Consider the following 13,464-nt stretch of genomic DNA (forward strand, 5'->3'; position numbering starts at 1 on the left):
AAGCACTGATGACCCACACCTATAACTATAGCTACTTAGGAGGCTGAGATGTGAGAACTGCAGTTTAAACCTAGTCAGCTCAGGCAGATAAATCTGAGCAACTATGTCCAATAAACAAACAAAAAGATGCAAGTGACAGTACAGTTCAAGTGGGAAAGGTAGTAGCCATGAGAGAAAAATGTAGAAAGAGAAAAAGAGGCTAGGAATTCAAGCACTAGTATTGGTAAGAAAAAAAAAGAAAAAGGCAACTTGATAAAGTGAAAATAATCCCTAACTTGTGAATGAAGTTAATTCAGACATTTATAATTTATGAGTTATCTACTCATTATCAAAGTTCTAATTGCTCATAAAGAGAATTACATACTATATGTTAAGTCATATTTTCATAAAGACTATATTATTCCCAGTATTATTATTTAGTGGAAAATGAAAAGTAGTTGATAATGGAAAAGCAACTGCAGTTAATCAAGTTATTTCCCATCTTTCAAAAGCCTGGCTATTGCACTCTTACATTCCAATTACAGAATAAATAAGTGCTTGTTTTTTTCTTTTCCTTTTACTCTAAAAATCTATCATTGAATTTTAGAACTTTATAGAGCTAAGACAAAATCACATGTAGCTGGCTGCTGATGCATGCTTGTTATCCTAGCTATTCAGGAAATTGAGATCTGAGAATCTTTTGGAAACTAGCCTAGTCAAGAAAACCTTGAGAATCTTATATCCAATTAACCAGTAAAAAGCCAGAAGTTGGGCTGTGACTAAAGTAGTAGAGCACCAGCCATGAATGAAAAGCTAAGGGACAATGCTCAGGCCCTAAGTTCAAGCCCAAGTACCAGCATTAAAAAAAAAAAAAGTAAGCTGGGCACTGGTGGCTCATGCCTGTAATTCTAGCTACGCAGGAGGGTGAGATCTGAGGATTATGGTTCAAAGCCAGCCCAGTAGAAAAGTCTGTGAGACTCTTATCTCCAATAACCACTAGAAAACTGGAAGTGGCGCTGTGGCTCAAGAGGTAAAGCGCTGACCTTGAGCTGAAGAGCACAGGGACAGCACCCAAGCCCAGAGTTCAAGCCCCATGATCGATTTATAAAAAAAAAAAAAAGTAGTAAATAAACTGATTTGGTTAAAAAGGGACTTTCAGGTTACCTATGAATTTCAAATAATTCAACTACTTCAGTTCCTCTAGTTTATGTAAATGAGAATAGTTGACCAAATGCTGAGTGTATATACTATGTAACCAAGACAAATATACTTCCCAAAAGCAATCACCCTCTTGATAACTAATCTGTGACTATTTGCCTTCACATCCATATGAAACCAAACCTTTCTAACTGCAACTCCATTTGAGAGCTCTGGCCAGATAGGTCTCAAAACAATTCTGAATGCCGATATACACGTATTTTCTAACTTTTCATTCTATAACATAGCATGTTCAGATTATTTTAGATGACTCTCTTTTATTGTATATATGAAACAGCTATCATGAGAAGGTAAGATGAATTGTTGTATATTATAGCACATTTCTCATGAAAGAATAAAGAGAATATAGGAGGAAATAATGACGTGACAGGTGACAAAAATATAAAGTGAGCAAATCAACTCCAAAAGCAGTTCAATAAATGACAGTGTTGCATTAGTCTCACTGATTATATTCTCTATTGCCATTCTACACATACTTTCTATTTTTGTACATGGTGGGCTAGATACTTTCATAGCTTCTTTCTTAGGTCTCATTGGACACCAAGAGCCGTCTTCTTGGAATTTGATCTCATCCACATCTGAACAATCACTGAGAATTTCCATAAAAAGCCTGTAAACCAATTAAGAAATAAAAACGTCATCACTTGATTTATTAAAAGATAAATAATAACATAGTTAGTATACATCAGGAAAAAGCAATATTGACCTTTTTTCATAAATTTCAAGATTTCATACTTTATAAAAACAAATTATACCTTCTTCCTCCTAAGAGCCTAGAATTTGTGTGTGCGAGGATTCAGGGTTTTGTGCTTGCTAGTAAGCGCTCTACAACTCAGCTAAGTCCCCAGACAGGTTTTAGGCCTACAAAAGGCACAATGTCAGTGACTAAAACAGAAATAGACACCTGAAGCCTCTTAGCTAGGACTGGCAGATAAGAACTCCAACATGGCACATAAAACAAAGAGCAAGACAAGGTTATTACACAATATATTTATTAGCTTTAACATCACAAATAAAGAGCAGAGGGCTGAGGGGAAGAAACAATGCAGACAAAGAGGTTACAATAAATTTAAAGTAATACAAGGTATTTTCTATGAACAAAATAAAACTAAAATTTAAGCCAGTTTCAGAAGAATATCTAGAAAATCCCAATATTTGGAAACAAAAGATACAAAATGAAAAGGAAAATAAAACCTAGTATTTTGAACAAAACTAAACTGAAAGTACAATGAAATGTGTGAACAGCAAATTATAAAACTTCTAGATAGTTAATAGACAAACTTCTAGATAGCTACTTAAGTTCACTCAAGAAAAAAAAATTGTACAGTCTTATGCCTGCTAAAGACACTGGATTTGTCATTAAAAACTCTGTATGACACCAATATTATACTGATAATTCCAAATGCATTAAAAGAAAAATACTTAATCATGAACTTAGTAAAACCAAATTGGATATCAAGTGGAGTTTATGTAAAGCTAGTTTAATATTCCAAAGTCAATCAACATAATCACATTAACTGGCAATTAACTAAAGAAAGGACAAAGGAATCTTTCAAAGATTTGAAAGAAATAAAATTGTATTCAAAAACAACATTATTGTCTTTTATAGAAAATCCTAGTGATCTGCAATAAAGCTGCTAGAACTGCTGAGTTTAGGAGTTTCAAGATGTAAGAGCAATGTACGGAAATCAGCTGCATTTCTACATATGAGCAACAATTAAAAATGTCTTGAGCCAGGAGCCAGTGGCTCATACATGTAATCCAAGCTACTCAGGAGACTGATCTGAGGATTGAGGTTCAAAGCCAGCCTGGTTCCGTGAAACTCTTATCTCCAATAAACCACCAGAAAACCCGAAGTAGTGCTGTAGCTCAAGTGGTAGAGCACTCACCTTGAGCTAAAGGGCTGAGGGACAGCATTCAGGCCCAGAGTTCAAACCCCATGACTGACCAAAAAACAAAATTATTTTCTTGAAAAACTAATACATCAATAATAGGAAATATGCAGAAACAAATGTTACAAAAGAAAGATAAGATATATTAAAAACTATAAAACATTACTAAGAAATAGATATATCCCAAGAGTCAATACTGTTTTGTTACCCCAATTTTATCTACAGTCAAGGCAATTCAAATAAAAATCTAATTCTGCACATTTGTTTAGAAAAGCAAAAGACCTCCAACAGACACTATCACAAGGAAGAGCTTATCCATTAGACAATATTCACACTAAGCAATCTGGGTGGTGGGTGAAGAAGGGGATAGAAGGGACTTATACTAAAAGGGGTTTACCTAGTCCATATCCTAACATTTCTTCCCTATCCCCAACTGTCCTCATATAGTCTTTGCTGTTCTTTGCCTTCATAACATTTAATAACTTAATATACCAATTTTTTTATTATATCCTACCATTTAAGGACCAGTACCTGACACAGAACAGGCATTAATAAGTACTGTGTGATGTATATTCTTTTTTTGTGTGTGTGAAAATACCGTACAGAGGGGTTACAATTACATGGGCAAGATAATGAGTACATTTTTTATCAAGCATTGTTGCCTCCTCCTTTGTTTCCCCTTCCTATCCCTTCCCACCTGTGGTGTATATTCTTGAAGGAATATATGACAAAACAAACTGCATAACTAAAAAATGCCATAAAATTCATATACCTGATGAAAAATAAGTGAATGTTTATATAAAGACTCTAGAAACAGACAGAAAAGACAGAAAGATGAGACAGGGATAATAAAATCAAAATGTAAATATTCCAGAAAAAAAAAGTCACAATAAATATAATTAAAAGTCAAACAAATTGGGAAAACATTTAATATACCAGAGAAATTAACAACAGAGAAATTAATAACTCCAATATATAATAACCACTTATGAAAAAGTAGGAAAAAAAGAAACAGCAAAATATAAACCATAAAAGATACTATAATGATCAATATACGAAATAAAGAACTACCTAAGCCTGGCACTGTGGCACACATCATTAATACAAGCAATGGAGGGTAGAGGCAGGAGAATCATGAGTTCCAGGTCAGCCTGATCTATATTTGAGACCACCTCAAAACCAAACCTAACCAAACCTCCAATTCTGAAAACATAAAAAGTAGAAATTACAATCCTGAGGTGGATGTGGTGGCACCTGTCTCTGATCTCAGCACTAAGGAGGCAGAGACAGGAGGACCAAGAGTCTGAAGTTAGCCTAAACTACATAGTGAGTTCAAGGCTAGTCTTGTCTCTGAGACTATTATCCTATCCCGAAAGAGAAGGAAGGAGGAATAGATCAGACCAATGTGTTAAATTTCCCAATTAGAAAATCGACATAGAGAAGATAAGATTTTACAAGTAAATCCAGTGAACAGACTTGAGAAGTAGGTAATATACATGTTGCCAGTAGTAGAATGAAATGATTTATAAGCACAGCAAAACTGCTAATACCCAGGTGGCATCATAACAATAGAGAAATCTGAAGGACATATATTTTCTTTGTACTGGCATTTCTAACCATTTATCTTAAGGAGAACTCCACATACACACACACAATTATACCTTCAAAATGTTACTATCATAAGACAATTTGAGAAGAAGTAATAGAGTATGGGATGTCTACCCTGAAATATGGAAGGCAAAGGGATATGAGACATGCAATTTCCTGATCGTTCAAAAGAATTCTACCAATAGTAGAAAAATAGATATTCCATATATTTTGAGAGAATGTGAGTAAAAATTGTGGCAGATGATTAACAACTAATGCATCAGGGTCAAAGTTATACTGGAAAAGCTTTGTGATATTGTTGCAACTTTTATAAGTTTAAAATTACCTCAAAATAAGCTTAAAAAATGACAAAAATAACATAGCGAAAGTTTAGAAAAGTCAAAGTTCCATTTACTCATTATTGTCCTGTTTGTTCTTTCCACAGTACATTATTCTTCAAAAACCTTTCTTTTGGAGGAAGATGGGGTTTGAACTCAGGGCCTTGAGTTTGCCAAACAGTACTTAAGCCTGTCTCAGCCCTTTTTGTATTCATTCTCTTTCAGATGTGGTCTCTCATTTATGTTTGGGTCACCCTGGGCCTTGACTCTCCTATTTACACTTCCTGGTAGGAGCTGGAAGGAGAGCTGGAAGGAGAAGCACATATCAACCTGCCCAACTTGTACCCAATCAAACCTTGAAGAGACAGTTGTGACAGATGGCGGAAGGCAAGTAACAGCTGATGGAAGGCATGACATGAGTAAGATGTATTATACACAATAAATGGACATGTTAAATCGAAACCACTGTATAAATATTGAAATAAAAAGTAAAAACTGCTATGTATCCTTAAAGACCTACACTGCTTTTTACTGTATATATTTAGTGAAAATTGTATGTATATACAAATTAAAATGACTTGAATCCTTTTAATATGTTAATAACAAAGTAAACATCACAGGATAGGATTGATTCGTTTCATGAATTTTACTTTCTAAATCTTAACAGTGGTATATGGATGACATACAATCTTTAAAGTGTCATCTTAAAAATTAAAAAACTGAAAATTATATAATGTTCAAAGAACATTTTTTTCCTTTGGTCATGGACCTTGAACTCTGGGCCTGGGTGCTGTCCCTGAGCTCTTCAGCTCAAAGCTAGCACTCTACCACTTGAGCCACAGCACCACTCCTAGTTTTTTGAGTAGTTTATTATCATTGCTGAGTCTCACAGGCTTTTCCTGTGTGGGCTGGCTTGGAACCACGATCCTCAGATCTCAGCCTCCTGAGTAGCTAGGATTACAGGCATGAGCCACCGGCACCCAGCAGAATGTTCAAAATTTTAATGTAAGTAATATAAGGATAACCTGAACATGAAATTATAGATTAAAATTTACTGGTATAATGTGACTATAACTATCCTATTACCTTCTTTTGGTTTTGTTTTTTTCGAAGACCTTAACTGCTATTACAAGAAGGTCTAGGTAGACAAAATGATATCACTAAGCATCACTTTACCATATGGACTTTTATATGACTTAGAAAATAAAATTAAAAGGAAACTATATACCCACTTGCCCCAATACAATTCATATTATAGGGTGAGCATCATAATATGAAAATCCGAAACACTTTTAAGCACTAACAAGTAGCAGAACATTTTAGGTTAAGAATTTTCAGATTAGGGATATACAACTTAAGTATAGCAAAATCTGAAAAACTCCAAACTCTAAACAACATGGTTCTAAGCATTACACAAAAGGAACACTGAACTTGTATAAAGACAAAAGAGCCACTAACCATTGTTTGAAAGTAAGACATAATTATAAAACAGAAAATGTATAAACGTGGACTTTACCCTAGAGTAAAATTTACATTAGGATTTAATGAACACAGAGCTAGTAACTGTTAATTGTTACACTAACTAGGCTATGGGTATAACATTTATAAGGTCCTGGGTTAGATTCTCAGTACTAGAAAAAGAGTAGAGGGTGCACTTACCCATCTAATATCAGACTTTCGTAGGCAGCTTTTTTGTCACACACAGGACAAATCCAGGTAGGCTTCTTCTCATTCATTTGTAGGTAAAGGGCAGCATCAAAACACTGCAGATGTGTACAAGTCACTGCACGGCATGGGATTGTCAGCCTCATTTTTCCTAACTACAGGACAGGGAATACAATACAGAAACTGGTTTAAACAAAGAAAGCCTCACAGGATCCAGAAATGCTCCTAACTTCTGAAGAAACCATACAGATGATCAGAATACAGAAGAAAACCGAGACTTATTCCCATCAAGATTTTTTTTTTTGGGTCCAGTCGTGGGGCCTGAACTCTGGGCCTGGGCACTGTCCCTCAGCATTTCAGCTCAAGGCTAGCGCTCTACCTCTTGAGCCACAGCACCACTTCCGGCTTTTTTCTTTTTGCTTATGTGGTGCTGAGGAATCGAACCCAGGGCTTCAGGCATGCAAGGCAAGCGCTCTACCACTGAGCCACCTTCCCTGCCCCCACAGCAAGATTTTTAAAAATTCATTTTGACTACTCTATTTTTCAAATCTCAGTTTTTTGAGATATGTAAACTGTAAGTCAGAGGTAGATTACACATAATGAAAACAAGGCTGTTTATTACCTCGGTAGTAATCAAATGCTCCCCAAACTACATAATTCCTGATTCCATAACTTTTCTCATAGAGTTCATAGTAAGTTCTCAGTAGTTTCTCCCATAATTAGCTCAGTGTCAAGCACATGGAAGGATCTCAGAGTAGCTAACTACATGATTTAAAAAGATATTCCACACACCTTAACTTATTAAGGCAAAACTACAAATTAGCATTCAGGCCCTAGCAAAATTACTGGTGTTTTTCAATACAATATATATTCTTGTCAAAGAAGCCAACAATGTATATTCGCTATGGATTAGTTATGTAATTACTGTAAGATTATTCTCAATCAACATATATATTGGCACTTGATATAATAGTCTTTTGGGTTATCATTCTGTCATTCTCTGAAAAATACAATGAACTATAAAGCTTACTCACAGATTCCTAAATGGAAAAAACAAAACAAAAACTTGAGTTTGGAATTCTATTGAAATATATCATTCATCCTACCCTTACTTTTATTGAAAACTAGTACTTTGTAAAAAAACTAAAACTGACCAGAATGTTTTGTCACTTTACTTACAGGACACATCAAGGATACCCGAAGACTAGTAGTAGCAATTTCACTATCAGGATCTGCAGTAAGTTTTTCTTTAACTTTTAAGAGAGACAAAATAGTAACAACTTTAAATATTAATGGTGACATATGAGCAGAACTACAGAAATACATCTTATTTCAAAATTTCCTACTTTTCTTCAAAAAGGGCTAGAAACACAAAATGTTGAATACTTATGTACTAAACAAGACAATATTCTCCATATTTGAAATTAGGATTCTGCAAACTACAGATCACATACTTAATTGAATTTTTAGTATTTCTCTCTAAAAGCAAGATTGCTCATCAAGAAGAGCTACAAAACCAAAGTTGCTTTTAACACTTCAGAACAAAGTAATAATTAGGAGAGGAACATGATGGCAATACCCTGAACTTCAATTCTTTTCTAGCAAATGCTCATTACTATTTTTATTAGCTTACTAGTTATTTCCAATAATTTTTAAATTTTGACTAAAACAATGTGTACATGGCAATGTGTGTGATTTCTTTCAGCAGACAATATGTACAAGTTACTCTGCATACAAGGTAAGTTAATATAACAGAAATGCAATAAATACCACAAATTAATATGTATATGAGAATTTGGTCTCCTTCCGAACATAGCATCTCATATGTTCCCTATTACAAACATTACTTACTTAGTGCTCTGGAATGGTCAGGATTCCTAATACCTTTCATTTTTAATCTCTGTAGTAACATGGCTGATGTGAGCTGCCGTACAAGATACACAGACATGGAGTAATTCTGAAAAAAATCCAAAACACAAAACAAAACAAAAAAATCTCTCCATTAGACAAGATACTGCCCTATATAAAAATCCATTTACCTAAGAAATTGGTTTCTGAAAATAACGTTCAAAATAAAATCTGCAGAAAGACCAATGAGATGGTGACAAAATCAAGAAGGTCTTTTCAGGGAAATGACTCCATAGTAATATAAGACTTTCTCAAGCATTTATTTTTACAGTATCTAGTAGTTTGATAAATAGCTTCCATGGTGGTTTGTAAATGATGCTAATAATAGGAGTCATCCTGAGAATGTACTCTCCCATATTCACTTCCAACCAGAATCCTGCTTTGATCTACTTCTGTAAAAATACTCTCATATTTTTATTTACAAGAGGGTTTCATTGCTGAAATAGTTAAAATGCCAGTAGTCTGACTAAATGTTCCAAGCCCAGAATTCAAAAGTTCTAATTCTGAAGAAGAGACTACATGTTACATGCATGTAGAAAATCATTCAAATAAAGACAGTATCACTTTCTTCTGAGGAAAGCTATGACAAATTAATTCTACTTCCTCAGTAGTCATTTTACCAGAAGAGGGCAGCTGCTATAGTATGTACTATACCTGAAGAAATAAAACCCAAAAGTCAAGGCCAGAAAATAATAGCATCCAGTTCCATACCTAACAGATCTGACACAAAGGAGCCTTTGTTAGCTATTATGAGATGAAATATAATTTACACTGAAATATCCTGTATTCCCATTTTACTACAAATATTTTTTAATTCAACAGATTTTATTCATCTATTTTATTTAAAAGATTCACAATAATGATATACTTTAATAGTTGTCAAACCAAGTATTTTACTTTTAAATGTTGTTTGAAATAACTGAATACTTAATACATTGTACAAATTTTAAGTCCATTAATTGCTTTATGAAAAAGAACTAATAGTAAATATGTGGCACAATGGCCCAATCTTCAATGTGTATAATAATTTATTCAAATATTTGTAAATTAAGATGGGTATACTAGCTTAAGCCTGCAATCCTAGCTACTTGGGAGGCAGAGATGGAGTGATTAATGCTGAAGGCCAGCTTAGGCAAAAAATGTCTAAGAAACTCCATCTTACCCAATGACTGGGTAGAGTGGCATATGTCTATTATTTCCAATGATACAGGAAGTACTAGTAAGAAGATCACAGTCCAGGATAGCCATAAACTGAGACCCTATCTTGAAAATAACCAACTCAAAAAGGTGCTGGAGGTATGGCTCAAGTAGCAGAATGCATGCCTAACCAACTCTGAGGCCCTGAGTTCAAACTCCAATACTACACAAAAAAATTGCAAGTTATTTCCAACTCTGTAATCATCTCAATAGGTAAAAACAAACATTCTTTAAACATATGCCTCTATTTCTCCATCCATAAAATAGTAAGATTCTTGGTCTAAAGTTTGAATTCAGGCCCTCGCACTTGCTAGGCATGCCCTCTACCACATGAGCTACCCCTTCAGGCCTTCTGGAGGATTTTGTTCCCTTCAACAGGGTCTCTTACATTTTGGCTAGGCCAGCCTGAACTACAACCCTCCTATTTACATTTCTTGAATGGCTAGGATGACAGATGCGTTAACCAATTGTATTATGAGCAGAAAGCTATATTCATCAACCTAAAGGTGTATAAAAAGCAATTCTTTAAAAAACGTTTTTTTCAATTTTGATATTGAACTCAGGATCTTGTACTTCCGAGGCAAGCCCAGTTGAACTATGCCTCCAGCCCTTTTCAGTTTAGGTTCCTTTCCAGATAAGGTCTCATGCAATTTTGATAGGTTTGGCAGGGTTACTTAAAAGTCTCAATCTTCCTTTCTTTGCCTCTTGAAAAGCTAGGATTATAAACAAGTGTTTCGATGCCTGACTCTATGCAATTATTTTTAACGAAATGGCTATGTGTTACCTTAACTATTAGTTATTGATTCCAAGCTGGAAAGAAATTATTTCTATTCAGAATGTAAGTACACTGAACAATGTCCCACACAAAGACATGAAATTTTTTTTTATTCTTCATACTTACTCAAAGCTTTTGGTTTATTAACATACCATGTACACACACAACCATTACTTTAAGGAATAAAAAAAATACACATTTCCATTTACTTTAATGCAAAATGAAGAGACAAGACTAAACCTGAGTCAGAGTGTTTAATTTTTTTTTTTTTAAGTCATAGCCCCACCAAACTTCCCCCAGTTCTCTTCTGCTTTTTAATTAGTTTTCAGATAGCTATTTGTCTGGGCTGATGATGTCAGACCATGATCTTCCTTAAGAATTTCCAAATACCACCCCTCAATTGAAAGCTACTGCTTTTCAGAAATTAACAACAAGAAAACTGTAAGACATGGAGCTAGCATCCTAAGTGGAGTCACTCTCACTACCTAGGGGAGAGAAGTCTTACCTTTCCAATTTCAGATGCCCAAGAAATAGAAATCTGATTTGGCACAGCTGAAGACAATCTAACTAAAGAAGTAATATTCAAAGGGCGTCCAGGGCGCTTCTGTTCAATCCCATTTTTAGGTGGAGGTGCATAGCCCTATAACAATTTAAAAAAATTGTAGGTGATTAAATATTTTCTGAAATACAAATAGCCTAATTTTGGTTCTACTAAGTCATTTTTGTTGTTGTTGTTTTTATTAGACATGGGGCTTGAACTCAGGGCCTAGATGCTGTCCCTGAGCTTTTTCGCTCAAGGACAGTGCTCTACCACATTGAACCACAGCTCCACTTCTGGTTTTCTGGTGGTTAATTGGAGATAACACACTTTCCTGTCTGGGGTGTCTTCAAACCACAATCCTGATATCTCAGTCTCCTGAGTAGTTAGGAGTACAGGCATGAGCCACTAGTATCTGGCCACTAGGACATTTCTATTTTATCCTGAAAACTAGTCTAATAAAATAGAAAAATAAAACTCTACATTCTGGCTGGGTGCTGGTGGCTCATGCGGGTGAATGAGATCTGAGAATCATGGTTCAAAGCCAAGCTCAGGCAGGGAAGTCCAAGAGACTCATCTCCAATTAACGTCCAGAAAATTGGAAGTGGAGCACTATCCTTGAGCACAAAAGCTCCGGGACAGCACCCTTAAAGCCCCAAGTTTAAGCACCATGACCAACAACAACAAAAATCCACATTCCATCATCATAAAGATACTGATATCCTGCCATATTACCTATGAATCTTCTTCCTTTCTATAGGAAACTAAGCTTTCCAAATAAAGTGGCAACTCTTTGAAATGACTCATTTTAGGAGGCCCCAGTCAAAACCAAACTAGGATGGGAAAGTGAAAACTTTGGAATTAAAATAAAAAAAAAGAGTGTCTAAGTGAATATCAAAGTGATGATTAAAGTCTTTTGAGTCTGGTTAATAAAAAACTCATTAGTCTGATTTTGTTTTAAAGAAAAAAACACTTATTTTTGGTCACAGTAAACCCAATTCTCAAAAATAGGCACAAAACATTTCAGACTAGTTTTCAAACCCAAATATTATTTTAGAAAATTTAAGCTTTCTCAGTTTGGTAACATCTATGTATTAAAAAGAAACCATCATATTTCTTTTTCTTTTCTTTCCTCCTCCTCCTCCTCTTCCTTTTTTTTTTTTTGCCAGTCCAGGGGCTTGAACTACATCTGGGTATGGGTGCTGTCCCTGAGCTTCTTTTGCTCAAGTCTAGCCCTCTACCACTTGAGCCACAGTGACACTTAAGGCTTTTCTGGAGATAAGAGTCTCAGGGACTTTCCTGTGCAGGCTGGCTTCGAACCCTGATCCTCAGATCTCAGTATCTTAAGGAGCTAGGATTACAGGCATGAGCCAGGAGCACCTGGCTCATCTTTTTGTTCCCTACCCAACTTTATAGCTCCACAGGTTTAACAGAAATGCTGATCATTAAAACATAAAAATAACCCAACTACTCAGCTAAGTAAAGAGCTTTTTCCCTTCTTCCTAAACATATGGCATTTTACTCATGGCTTTCAATCTGTACAAAAACAATCATTAAAGATGGAGGAATGACTGAGGACCGCTTGTCTGTTACCTTGTAACCTCTTCTCTGAGATACTTACTGTCTTCCCTGCATTAAGAGAACCCAAGTGTTTTATAGAACTTACCATCTCAAAGCAGTAAATAGGCTGATTTCACTATTGTTTGACCCTTAAAATAAAAGTCCAGAGTCAAGCACCAGTGGCTTATGCCTGTAATCCTGAGGATCTGAGGATCATGGTTCAAAGCCAGCCTGGGCAGCAAAGTCTATGAGACTCTTATCTTCAATAAGCCACCAGAAAACCTAAAGTGGCACTGTGGCTCAAGTAGTAGAGCGCTCACCTTGAGCTGAAGAGCAGAGGGACAGCACTCAAGCTCAGAGTTTAAGTCCCATGACTGACAAAAAATAAATAAAAGTCCAGGTCAAGACATAATACAATTTCCCATTCTATTTATTCTGTACATGCAATATAATAGTCAACTGCTGTGGATCCTCAATGACTACATATTTTAATACAGTCACACACACAAGGAAAGTCACAAATTCAAAGAGGTTTAGAGCTATCATGAGAAGTGTCATGATCATATCAACCTTATTCCTCAAGATCATGGGTAAGAAATACATATCAATTTATATTCTTTTTTGTGACTTGTTAGTGGTGCTTTGAATTTTAACAAGATCCCCAAGGCGCTAGAATTCAATGCACCTACTACAGACTCACTCAATGAAGCTTTCTTCCTCTGCAGCTGCAGCATACTCATAATCCCTAAAAATCATGCTTTACATTTATACTCTATAGTTCACATCCTAAAAAATAGTAATTGTGTT

General features: G+C 35.3%; 1 protein-coding gene across 4 annotated transcripts in view; it reads right to left on the reverse strand.

Moving 5' to 3' along the window:
* The window catches only part of Pias2 (protein inhibitor of activated STAT 2), a 70,990-nt gene that overhangs the window by 13,276 nt on the left and 44,250 nt on the right, over positions 1-13,464 (reverse strand). For all 4 annotated transcript variants that reach the window (XM_042675015.1, XM_042675014.1, XM_042675016.1 and 1 more), the window contains 5 exons: positions 11,065-11,199; positions 8,531-8,636; positions 7,859-7,932; positions 6,674-6,834; positions 1,674-1,807 (listed from right to left, as the gene is read on the reverse strand). In XM_042675015.1, coding sequence (XP_042530949.1) covers positions 1,674-1,807; positions 6,674-6,834; positions 7,859-7,932; positions 8,531-8,636; positions 11,065-11,199 — 610 coding nt within the window. The remainder of the gene's footprint in view (positions 1-1,673; positions 1,808-6,673; positions 6,835-7,858; positions 7,933-8,530; positions 8,637-11,064; positions 11,200-13,464) is intronic.

The sequence above is a fragment of the Dipodomys spectabilis genome, unplaced genomic scaffold (assembly GCF_019054845.1).
Source record: "Dipodomys spectabilis isolate Male_0828 unplaced genomic scaffold, ASM1905484v1 ptg000024l, whole genome shotgun sequence".
NCBI lineage: Eukaryota > Metazoa > Chordata > Mammalia > Rodentia > Heteromyidae > Dipodomys > Dipodomys spectabilis.